Consider the following 13478-nt stretch of genomic DNA (forward strand, 5'->3'; position numbering starts at 1 on the left):
TTGAGTATTAGACCAATCAAAATTCAACCATCACATTTTCTTATATATGAAATGTGATGTTAACTGTATTGTGGATATTATTAATAAAAACAAGAACAATAATACAGGTAAAATAATTCTTAATCCGTATTTTTTAAGTATTATTTTTTTGTAAGTCTTGTTACTAATTGCCATATATTCCTTGAGAAAACCTAGATAATTAAATTATTTGAATATTTTTTTTTCCAAACATGAATATTTTTTTGTTTCAAATATATAAGAATTATATTACTTACCTTGTTTATTATATTGCGTATTCTTTGATGAATCTTCATTGGATGCTTTTATTTTACTTTTACATTTTTTCTCATTTTAAGTTGTACTTTTTTTTTTATTATTGTGTCTTACTTTTTCTTTGTCGCATGAAATGTTGTGGCATAAGCATACATATTAGTAGAATCGTATATATTGGTTGGTTAATATTGAATAGAAATCATAATTACTTTTGGGTAAATCCCTTGGTGTAGATTTATATGTTTTATATGGTTTTCTTCTAATTCCCATTTATATTCTAAAGATGAAGGATTTAGTAATGATATATATTAAATTCTGTGTATTCCTGTTTGATTTCTAGTATGTACCGCGTATAATTCTTTATAATTTTTTTTTTAGATTCTGTCTTCATATTTCTTTTTTTTTTTGTATATATTTTAAAAAAAATAATTAAGAAGTTTGTACAACTTGTATGGAGATAAGTATACTGCATAACATGGAATTTTAATATTTTTCTGGTTATAAGATAATGACGCATAGGGAGCAATTTAGGAATGATAAGATGTAAACTATTTTTCAAATAGGAAATTTATAATTAAGTGGAATTATTGAATAAAGATATTTTTTATGTGACAAAATAACTTTTAACTTTTGTGTGTTTCATTTACTTTTTAAAATTTTTTTCTTTTATTTATGTAATTTTTTACTTATACTATGTGCATTAGGTTAATGGTACTGCGAAAATAAATATTTTATATAAGTCTTGAATAATTGTTCTAGAATAATTACAACGGTATTCATTTTACAACAGAATAAAAATAATTGTTCAAACTAAGAGAGTAATTATAGTATAAAGGTTTGACAATGAGCAATACATTAAAATAACAAAAAATATAAATAATAATAATGATTTAATAAAATTTAATTCAAATGTAGTAATGCAATATTACAAATATATATTTTTTAATTAAAAGTGCTTAATTTTTTGTTTGAGATCAAAAATATACAAATTAAGATAGTTTACTTTTATTATCTTATATAAGATAAATTAATCTTATACTTTTTTTAACACTATTATACGTAATTTTATTATATGATTTTAGATTTAATTGCATTTAACAGAAGTTCAAAATTTTTGGTAATATAATAAATAGTATTAAAAATAAAAATTTGGACATATAAAAATTTTTTTCTTTATTCAAGCGATTAGAAATAGGATGATATAATTAAAAATAAAAATGATAAATTAATAAAAAATAATAATTTTATATATTTTAAAATTGTTATAAAAAATTATACATACATAATTTAATGACACTCTAAAGATACTTTATGATTGAATTATTAGTTATTTTACATTATATAAGAAATTAACTTGTATCATGATAGAAAAATGGGTACTCTTAAATATATTAGAACTATCATATTTAGATTATTAACTAACAAAAAAAAAAAAAATGAGTAAGCTTTACGAATAATAAATAAATTATTATATAAAATTATATACGTCATTTTTGCAATATAGTATTAAAATTAAAATTTTTTTCTTTGATTTTTTATTTATTATAAGATAATAAAAATTTCCTAAAATAATAAAAATATATTACTCCTTAATAAATCATTTTGACCTTATAAAGGGATAAATAATAAATAATTTAAATTCTTCCATTATGGATTAATTAAAATTATTAAAATCATACATTACTATGTATATTTTTGCTGTACATTTATACATAATTGTATATAAGTATAGGTGAGTAAACAATTTTTTTTTTTTTATGTATTTTGGTGATCAATAAAGAAAGATCATATGAAATTAATTTTTACTTTCCAAAATTATTGTATTACACATTTTAACCTTTCTCTTACTCTTAAATAATTTATTAAACTTTTGTACATGTTCTTTTTGCGCATATTCTTATCTTTCTTTCTTTGTAATATTCTTTGAATGATTCCTAGAATTCTAGACAATTTAGAGCATTCTATCTTTTTAGGTGATGATACTTTATACACATATTCCTCTTATTCCTTCGTTGTGCAGAATATATTAAATTCTTACTATTATATAAATATTTCAACATTTTTTATCCTTCGAAGTCTGACATTTGAGTTAATATATATATTTATAAATGTTAATGCATGCAATTTTATAAAAATTTCTTATTTTTAATTACTGCTCCTTTTACAATATAGTCGATATATTTAAAGCTATATAAATTATACATTTTAATAACTTCTTAACTATTAATTATGCCATATATATTGTTTTCTATTTTGTGCCCTCTATGTTTCACTTTTCCTGTTTTTCTTCATTAATCTCAAGTACAGATATGATACAATTTGCACGTTTGCTTATAGTTATATTATAACTAATTTTCAGTTAAATGTTATTTTAATTTTAAACTGATAATCAAGAATCACAGGATATATGTAATAGCCTATGTTTCGGATTGATATACGTGGGTTCTTATGTTCACGACCGATATCACTCTTTACATCTTTCAGTATTGTCATTTTTCTTTCTCCGTAGTATTATAGGATGGAAGCAGAGTTCAAAATAAATAAAGGGATACACACATACATATATGTATATATATATATACATTTATTTATTTGATTGAAAAGTATACTATGAAATGTTTCCATAAAAATAATGTTACCAAAATGGTTGAGCCTAATTGTTTTAAAAAGTTGCAAAAAAAGGAAATCAAATTTTATTTTAATTTTTTAACGTGATAATTACATACTTCCGATTATAAATAATAGAAAAATAGAGTAATCTATAGAAGTAAATTATTATATGAAAATACATTTAAATACTATTTTTTGTTTTTCCTATATTCACTAATAATTACTGAACCCTAAAATAATTAACGCATAATTAAGTTGTATATTTTTAAGTGTATCATTTATTTCTATTGTAACAACTCCGATACTAATTGAAATATATTGTTTAAAAAAAAAAATATGAAAAGTTATGAAAAGTAATTCTTATTTTATTTTCCTTATATAATATTGCATTTGAAACTATTAAAACTTTTTCTGTGCTATATGTTCTATGTATACAAAGTAATTTCTTCAAGATATCTTAATCATACTGACGTATTTACACAAAATTAAATATATATATTAATGGAATATTACAATTACTGATATGCTTGTAAGCATATGCAATGGATGTACTGTTCTACTTATTTTTATAGTTGTATGTGGAAGGATGCTAAATTAACATATATTTATGGTTATATAATTTTTCCATAGGAAGCAATATTCTATGTTAGGAAAAATATATAAGAAAAATATATATTTGTAAAATGGTATTATTATACACTTTTTGTATTGTCAAAATATATGAGGGTTAATAATATTTTTTTTTTCCTATATTAATTTTTAGTTTTTGCATTTTATTTTATATATATTTTTTTTCTCTACCAATATGAGTTAAAATTGCTTTCTCTGAATATTCAATGTTTAGATGATATAACTGTTTTTACTATAATAATTTCTAATGGAATTACACTTAAAATTGTGATTATGTACATATCAAGGAAGAAATTATTACATATTTTTTTGGTACCTTGGATTAAATTTTAAATTATAATATTTACTTTTTTTTTCGTTTTATTTGATACAAATAATTGCATTAAAATTTTTAATGATGAACTTTTTTTAGTTTATTTTTATAGAGTTTCTATGTACTGTTCTAATATTTAATATATATTACTAATAAAAAAATCCAGCAACACGCTTAATATTTCTTCTGCGCTATGTATATAATATTTACTTTATATATATAAAAACTGTGTTCTTCAGATACAATACTATTTTATTCAAAAGATTTGGTTAAATATGAATATATACTTTTTATTGAAAAACCATGCAGTTTGAGTACTGATTATTGTATAATATTTAATCATAATTTGGTCAGTATATTTTTTTGTAAAAAAGAAATAAAACAGTTGGTTTTTATTTCACGAGTTACATCAATTTTTATTTACTAACGATGCATTGTTCTAATATAAGGACTAAATTACCAGTTCCAAATAAATTCAATAAATTGAAATTTATTTTTACTTTAAATATAACTATAATATATCTCAAATGGGTTATGCTTTAAGAACACATAATAAGAAGTCAGGGTACAATTTCATGAGTATAATTAAATGAAATAAAAATGCCTTGCCAATATAAGCTTTTGAATTGTGGAACATTAGAATCTTAAACTATTATTAGATAGGAATATTTTAGTTATTTTTTCCATATATATAACAAATATTATTGCAAGTTCAAATTAAATTCATTAAAAAAAAAATTAAATAAATACAAAAAAAGTATTTGACAAAAAGTTAGAAAAAATAAATTATTCTAAAAGGACAAATAAAAAATATATATAAAAAGTTAAAATAAAAGTGTCTATATTTTATTTATGCTCTTCTTTCTATTCTTTGATCTTTATCATTTCTACTAAATAGAAATGTTTATATAATCCAATTTTGTGGGCTTCTTAATATCTTTGATATGTATCAGTTGATATTCCGTAAATCATTTGATGAAAGAAGCTCATCTTCTATATTTACTACGTTAAATCTCCTCCTGTCAGAATGTCTATAAGTACGTTTTAAGAAGCGTCTTGGTCGTTTGCGTGTACTTAAATCGGCAAAATCAAGTCTATACCTTTGTTTTCTTTTTCTATGTCTACGTAAACGTGATCCGAAGGGAGTAAACTAATATATATATGAAAGTAAAAAACATGTATAATATGTTTATTTCACAATTACAATATTTTAAGAAAAATATGTTATAAATGGTGACTAATAATGTATACATACAGCATAAAATAATTTTGTATTTACTTTAAAAAAAAGGTAAAATATAAAAATAATTCCCATTACTAGAGTAACTGCAGTAGAAATACGGAAAAAAATGTTGTTTAATATATTTGATTCATTAGCTGATCTCCTTTTCCACACTCTTTCGCGTGCTGGTTTTAAATCATCTTCTGTCCATGACCTTCCAGCCTGCACTTTGTATGCCCCAGTACCTTCTATTTGTGTAGCAAATTTTCCTTCAACCAATTCTTCCATATACCGCAAAGTCGCATGCTATCTTTATTATTACTTCTACTTCGACAATCTAGTTTTCCTCCTTGTTTAAAGCTCCACTTATATGAGTTAAGTGTGAGTTTACTAGATGGTATTTCTTTTTTTACGTCGGTAGCCCTAGGAACCCCTCTGTTTCCTTTTCCATCAACTTCAACATCTTTTCCTGGATCTACCCTCGATATTGAACTTGCATTATCTGCAGAGAAACTACTAACAGTCGCTTCCTGTCCATCAGTTCTAGCAGTAGGCTCATCAACGGGTAAAGGAACAAAATTTGAGTATAAAATACAAACTGGTCTCTTAGCATCTCCTACTTCTAATGTGTCTTTTGTCGGACTATAACATCCACCATAATTAATTGCGCTCATAAATTCTTTCCCGAATTCCTCAGGATTTGATTTTTCATCTTTGAATATAGATTTAATACTTTTTAGACCCTCACATCTTTCGTTACCATTAGATCCTAACGCGGATAAGAGTCTGCTCGGATTAAAATCGTCTTTACAACTCAAAAAATAATTAGAACAATCCCAAAAACTTGGGGTACAACAATTTTCCTTCTCATCGTCATATATAACACTGATAGATTTAAGATATTCTTTATATTTACCATTCTTACACTTATTACAAGTTTCACTAGTTTTAATATTGTTATAATTTTTAAAATAATCATACAAATACTTCTCTTGGACTTTATAATTCAATCCTTGCAAATTCTTAATATCAAATCTATAAGAACAATCATGTTTCCTGTGCTTAGTGAAAAGTTCAATCTGTAATTTATTAAATTTCTTAATAACATCTTCAATATCACTATCTGATGTACTTTCATTAAACAAATTCCTTACTTCTTGATATACCCAGTTTTTATAATGCGAACAATAGTCCTTATATTTTTCTGATGTATGCTTTTTAAATACAAATTCTAAAAGTTTTGTGACTTTTTTACAAAGTTCAAAGGATTTTTCTTTGTAATCTTGTTTTATTGTTTTAAATTCATTACAGTATGTTTCATCTGTTGCATTTACCAATTCATCATTGAATTCTTTGTATATACTGTATGGATATGACTCTTCTAAAATTTTATCCTGAAAATTAAATTTATAAAAAGAATTTTACAAATACTTAAGTACTTATATATAATAAAATATATCCTGTTAATCTATGTTAGAAATGGCATTTTAATAAATGAGTATGTATATTATTATTGCTATGAAAAATGAAAGTATCCATAAACTTCTTTTACCATTTCCATAATTTTTCATTATTTTTATGTATTTACTGTATGAAATAATTAAAACTGTATATATACTAATATTTAAGTAAAAAGAATGACTACATATATACAATTGGTTCATTTCGAGCGTTTTATACTTTTCATTAGTAATTACATCTATTTGCATATTTCTTAAAGAAATATGGCACTAATTCATTCTAAAAAATAAATTATAACTGTATTGATTTTATCATATTAATATGGATAATTAAAACAGAAATAACCTTAATGTTAATACAGTATAACAGTAAATAGTAAAAAAGAAGGAATCCATTTATAGCAAAACTTTATTCTGTATACTAATATGCATAAATATATATATATGTACGTACGTAATTAATTATTATTATCCTATTTTCTTTAATAGAACATATATTTTTTAATATAAAAAATTAAAAATTGTAATTCCGTGCAAACATTTATTTTCAAGCACTTTTGTACTTTTAAGTATTTGTATGTATCTTAATATGGTATTTCTGTAAAATTACGAAATTTACTTTTTTGAAAATTTTGTTCCATAAATAAGCGTAATATCATTTCATTAATACTTTATCTTTTACCGTATTATATGCAATACTCTATAATATTATACGCGCATTACTATAGTTAACTAAGCGCATATTACAAAAATTATAAATATGTATATAAAAAGAAGAATATTTAAAAAAAACAATAAATGAAATATAAACCAAAAAATTATTTTTAATATGATAAAAAATTTTACTTGGAATATATTTATTTTATTTTTAATATCATTAATTTTTAGATACCCTATATATATATAACTATAGTACAAATTATTCATTTCTATTAATAACCACAATAAATTGTAAGTCGATATATTTTTTTTTGATTCATTATTATAGTTCACATAGTGTATAATATGTTTTTTATCAATGCGAGTATGCATAAAATAAACTAATCAAATGGATCATTTTTAATAAAAAATTTAAATTGTTAATTACATTAAAAAGTTGGAATATAATATTTTTATCTATTGAGCGTAATAAAAATATTTTTTTGAATATGACTAAAAGGCGATTATCATAATTCAAATATAGTTAAATATTAAATTTGGGAAATATAATTACAATATTTATTTAATTTTTCAAAGAAAATAAAATAATGTTTAAAGGGAATACTATTATGAGGCACAATTTGTATGGATTATTTAATCCTTTTTATACTTTTCCCTTTTTTTTAATGATAAATAAACTAAAACATAATTCGTTATATCAGTAAATTAAGGAAATATTAGAGAATGTTTTCTTATTTTTTTAACTATATATATATAAAATTAAGCGTTTTAAAAATTATAACGTACAAAATATTGCAATTAGGGAATAAGTCGATTATTAGCATGTTTTAATAAAATTTTAACACATGAAAATTAAGAAAATAATATTACGAGTTATATTGTATATATTATTATACATGGAAAGTAAATTTATTTTCTGTCAATTTTATGCGTAAGAGAAAATAAATATTTTTATGTTACATATTACATTTATATTTTATTTAATATCATTTTATTTTTTGTTTTTTTGTTTGCATAACTTGTTGTTCGCATACTATGCTTTTGTTTTGCTACATAAATAAAATATTTTATTATTCTAATATTAATATAACATGTTTACATGAAAAATAAAAATACGAATAAAAGTGCGTTTTCTTAATGAAGTTTCATTAGAAAAAAAAATAAAACATACAATAATACTTCATTATACATTGAATAAAAAAAAAAATAGTATTGCATATATTTTCAAAAGGTATCATATGTTAATTTTTATTTATATTGTTCTTATAATTTACTTATTATGTTATATACTTTCTTTGATTAGAAGTATTTACAGCTGTACAGATTACATTATTGTCGCTCATAAGATTACACAGAATTACCTAATAATATAATAATGGACATTGCATAATGTAAATAAAATGCTTTAATTATTTTTGTTGAAATATATCTTCCTTAAATCCTTTTTTAAAATTTTTTCTTATTATGTTAGATTATTTATTTTATATTTCGGGAATCTCCATAAGTTAAATTCCTTAATTTATACGCTTCATAATTACTAATCATAGTCATCATACAATTACCATTAGATAAATAAATTATTTTTATAATCCTCGCTTATTTTTATTTATTACTTTAAATATGATATACATCAATATATTAGGTATACCAAGTGAACCCATTAATCCATTAAGTTATTAATGTTTAAGTTAAAAATTCTCCTCAGTCTTACCCCTGTTATTGCTCTATTTTTTAGTTTGAAGTTAACTTGAAATGACGATGCTAAAAATGTTTTCTTTATTTTTGAAAGTATGTAGTGATATACAGAATTTATTTTTAGAAAAATGTGCAAACAATTATTAATTACTACACATTTTTCATGTTCTAAAGTAAATAATATTTTATAAAAAAAGTAATACGTTCGAAAAATATCCAAATTTAATATTTTTTCCAAAAAATCCTTATCTACTGATCATATATAATATAGTATTACTTATTATCTATTTGTTTAAAAATAAAATATTTAAAAAGAAAAAGTATCCTTTTTTGTTAGCTATTTTGTAAGTTCAGTTTAAATGTAAATATTGATTTATTCTTGGGGTGACCAAATTATAATATTACTCAGCAGTTAAAATAAAAGATATATTTAGTGAAATATTAGATATACCATTATTAATATTGTTTTATATACATTTTCTTCGAACATTAATTTGAAAAAATATAAAAAAAAAAAAAAATTAATTTATGAATTTATTAAATTAGAAAATACGTTTCATGTAACATTTTCTTTAATTGAATGATTGTGTTAAAGGAGTATATTTTCCATATAATTCATTCATTTAAATTTACTGTTTCAAATTATATTATGTGGTATTATAATCTATATCAGTGTATACAATAATGTGTAAAAAAGACTTAAATACTTCATTTATTTGTTATATATTTACTAAGTCTATAAATATATATATAAAATTATATGCATATTCATTTGGTCAAATGAATGGATAAACGAATAAAACGCCAATGTATCTCAATTATATAACATCTATTAATAAATATTTTATATTCCTATGTATCTTCTACTAAAGATATATTAAAAAAATATATTATTTTACTTCGCCTTTTCACCTACTTCGAAATTCTTAGTAGTTCCTTAGAGGTTTAAGAAATATTTTTTAAAAGTTTAATCGGAGTAATAACCTTTTGTAAATATGTAATAAGTATGTTAATAAAAAGACTCGTACTATTACATTATATATAATCATAAAACATATAAATTATCACAAAAGTGTTAAATTTATTAGTTTATTAACTTCTTATATTTTAGAATATCACTAATAATATATATAATGTATTTTACTTATTAATAGCATAGAGGGAATACAAAGCGCGATATAGACATACATACATTTCTTGCAAAATATTTATGCGCAAAAAAATATTAATTTAAATGCATATATATATATATATATATATATGTTATTATCCTAAATTTAAAATTCTATAGAATATTGGACAAGCAAATTGATAAACAGTACAGGGGATATATTATATCATGCTTATTAACTAATTTTTTGTGTATGTACAGATGGAATGAAAAGTTCTGTATGTAAGTATAAACACAAAAGTCAAAACACTTGAAGAATAATTAACTAATAGTCCATTAATCATTCCCATAATTTAAATTCTCTAATATGTTTATTTAAACGATGCTAATATATATACATTACACTCACTAGAAAAAGGTAAAGAAATAACACAATCCAAAAATTAACTTAAAAAGAAAATAAGGATACTGCTTATACAATAAAAAAACTAACACATATTATTAACAAAATAAGGCTTTTGTTGTTTCTAATTCGATAATCATGGCAAATTGCATGAAATATTCAACATATTTAATGCTACTATTAGTGAATATCAAAAGAATAGTATAGTTCTTAGGAGTATATAAAAAATATGCTTTCCAGCATTTAAAAAAAATTAATTAATAATATTTAAATAAATAGAAAATATATTTATATTATTCAGTTTGTATATACCTATTATATAGCTTTCGTTTTAAATGCTTTAATATACATATATATATATGTCATTCCTTAATTATTTTATCATCTAAGCAGTGAATAACTTATGTAAATGTAGAACAGATATACCTTTTATATAACACTATATGAACATTATCACCTAATGTATTTCTTATACATATTTAACAGAACATTTTAGACTAGTTGATAATAATAAAACAATTCTTTAAAAATTATTCGAATTTCACTAATGATGCGAATTGCTATAAATATATGTTCTACTTACGCCTTCTCTAATTAATATTAGAAATAAGAAAGGGAAATTTTTTAAGTTTTTTTTATTTTAAAGCAAAACATGAATCTATACATAGAAAAATTATAGCTATCTCCATATAAAGGATATACTGAATTATATAAAAACTGATTATTAAAGTGAATATTACATAATTTGTAAATATTTTACTATTTAACTTGTGTAAATATGATTATAATATTTTAAAATGTAATATTATTCATTATATAAACATTTTTAATTGTATATATTAAATATGTAAACGTCAAAATATGAAAAATAAGCAAAATTTATTAAAGTATATATATATATATACATATATCGCTGGAAAGTAAATTTTTAATTATATTTTAAATCTTTAATAATTTAAACTAAAAATTAAAGTATAGAATATATATTTATATTACAAGAAATATAAAATTATATAAAGACAATTTTTTAATAATAAATGAAAAAATATATAAAAAATTCATATATATTAGAAAATTGTATTGTAGGCATACATTTTTTTACAATTTAATATATAAAATTATATTTTCTTTCAGATTACTAAAATAAATTTATAGAATTAAATTTCTGCAATAAATAATTGTTTCTGACTTTCTACTAGACTTAGATTAATTTACGAGATAGTTTTATGTATATTAATTTAAAACAGTTGTATTCTCCAAGGAAGCAGAATGAAATATAAAAACAACATTACTAGTAATACAAATATATAATGGATTATAATATGAAATAATAAGAGACATAATTATTTTAGGCATTCTCGGATATATAAAAACAAGTATAACAAATAATTAACGGAAAAAACACTAATAATATAAGCATAAAAAGGGCATGCGCAATTGCATATTTTACTGGATGTTTTTGTTGATTGTTTATAAAAGCATTAATTTTATCTTTATTAATAATACAATTACGTTTATTACTTGAGCTGATGAGGTCTGAAGATGAATCATTCTCTGAGTATAACTTTTTTGAAGATTTGTGTAGGTTTTTATTGTTCTGAATATTATTATAATGTTTTACTGTAGGAGATTTTTCTTTTAAATTATGTTTAACGTTAAAATCTACAAGATTTTGAGGTTTTTTACGTGGCATAAAATAATTCAATTCTTCTTGATATGTATCATTGTATATTGATTCATTATCTTCTTCTTGAAAAAAGTTATATTGCTTTAATGCATATGGTTTTTTTTCAAATGATGCAGTACTTTTTCCTTTTAAATCATATATTTTTTCTTTTAAACATTTATGTTTATCTTCCAGAGATGCTCTTATTTCACTGCTTAACAATCTGCTATATTTAATATTTAATATGTTATTTATGTTCAATTCCTTGTTCCGAGTTTTATCGCAGATATTTGACTATAAGTTCATATTAAAAAAATATATATTTATATATTATATGAATAAAATATTCCTCTCATGTAAAAACATAAAATAAAAAAGAAAAAGAAAAAAAATTTAGTATAATAACTATGGTACCTCGACAGAATATTTGAATATCCATATTAGACAGGAAAAAATGAAGGCTCTAATAAAAAAAATGATCATTTGTGTATTTTGTTATATAATAGATATTTTTAAAGTTGTAAAAGCTTATATAATATTTTAGTAGATATATTTAATATTTTTCAAAAAAAATAAGTACATGAATAACTTAGAACTTGACTCAATTATTTTATATATTGTCTATACAACAATCCTTTAAATTTTTTTTAAAATAAATATAAATGTAGTATTTAATGAAGTACAATAAAAAGTTATAATTAAAAAAATATTTTCGTAAAAGCTATAATTAAAATACTATTAATTAATATTATTCAAATAAAACAAATAAAAAACTATTTAATGAGCACATTACCGAAATAATTGTGTTAATATTATAATTCACCATACAAAATTTCATTTCGAAAAAAAATTATATATTTATATACATAATATATATTGATAAAATATTGCTTTAATGAGGATATAATACAACAAAAAAATTCTAGAAATAAAATATGTATTAGAATATATTCAGAAAATATTCTTAGAACAGTTATATTTAGAAGTATTGTTAAAATATATACTGTAATATTTTTTTAGAAATTATCTACTATCTTGTAATTATTTTTGAAAATATTTTTTATAAAAATTATTAATTAAAAGAGAGAAGGAATATATAGCAGTAACAAAATTATATTATATTATACATACATTTATATTATATATAGTATTATATTTTGATATAATTTGATATAGCATAATTATTAAATGTTTAGTTTATAAAAAATATTATTATTTTACATATACATAGTTATATTTTCATATTATATAAGATATATGAAAATTTTATTTATTATAATATCTTCAATCTTGATGTAATATATGCGGATAATGTACATTTATATTTTAAATCAATAATTCCAGTAATATAGTTATAAAAATGTATATTAAAACAATAATATTTGAGAGGTTATTATACTTTATTTTATAAAAGTTTCAATAATAAATTATATAT

The 13478-nt window shown here is 20.7% G+C and overlaps 1 protein-coding gene and 1 pseudogene across 1 annotated transcript, besides 1 other annotated feature; both read right to left on the reverse strand.

Annotated features, from left to right (window-relative positions):
• Nucleotides 1-4775: 4775 nt before the first annotated feature.
• Nucleotides 4776-6609, reverse strand: PmUG01_13059700 (annotated as a pseudogene).
• Nucleotides 4776-6609: a sequence feature (PIR protein, pseudogene).
• Nucleotides 6610-11725: 5116 nt separating this feature from the next.
• PmUG01_13059800 (Plasmodium exported protein, unknown function) lies at nucleotides 11726-12526 on the reverse strand (the record flags this gene model as incomplete). The annotated part of the gene is made up of 2 exons (XM_029007592.1): nucleotides 11726-12337; nucleotides 12458-12526. 2 exons carry the CDS (start codon nucleotides 12524-12526, stop codon nucleotides 11726-11728), a joined length of 681 nt encoding a protein of 226 aa, XP_028863965.1.
• Nucleotides 12527-13478: the final 952 nt, after the last annotated feature.

Source organism: Plasmodium malariae (assembly GCF_900090045.1).
Source record: "Plasmodium malariae genome assembly, chromosome: 13".
Taxonomy (NCBI): Eukaryota; Apicomplexa; class Aconoidasida; order Haemosporida; family Plasmodiidae; genus Plasmodium; species Plasmodium malariae.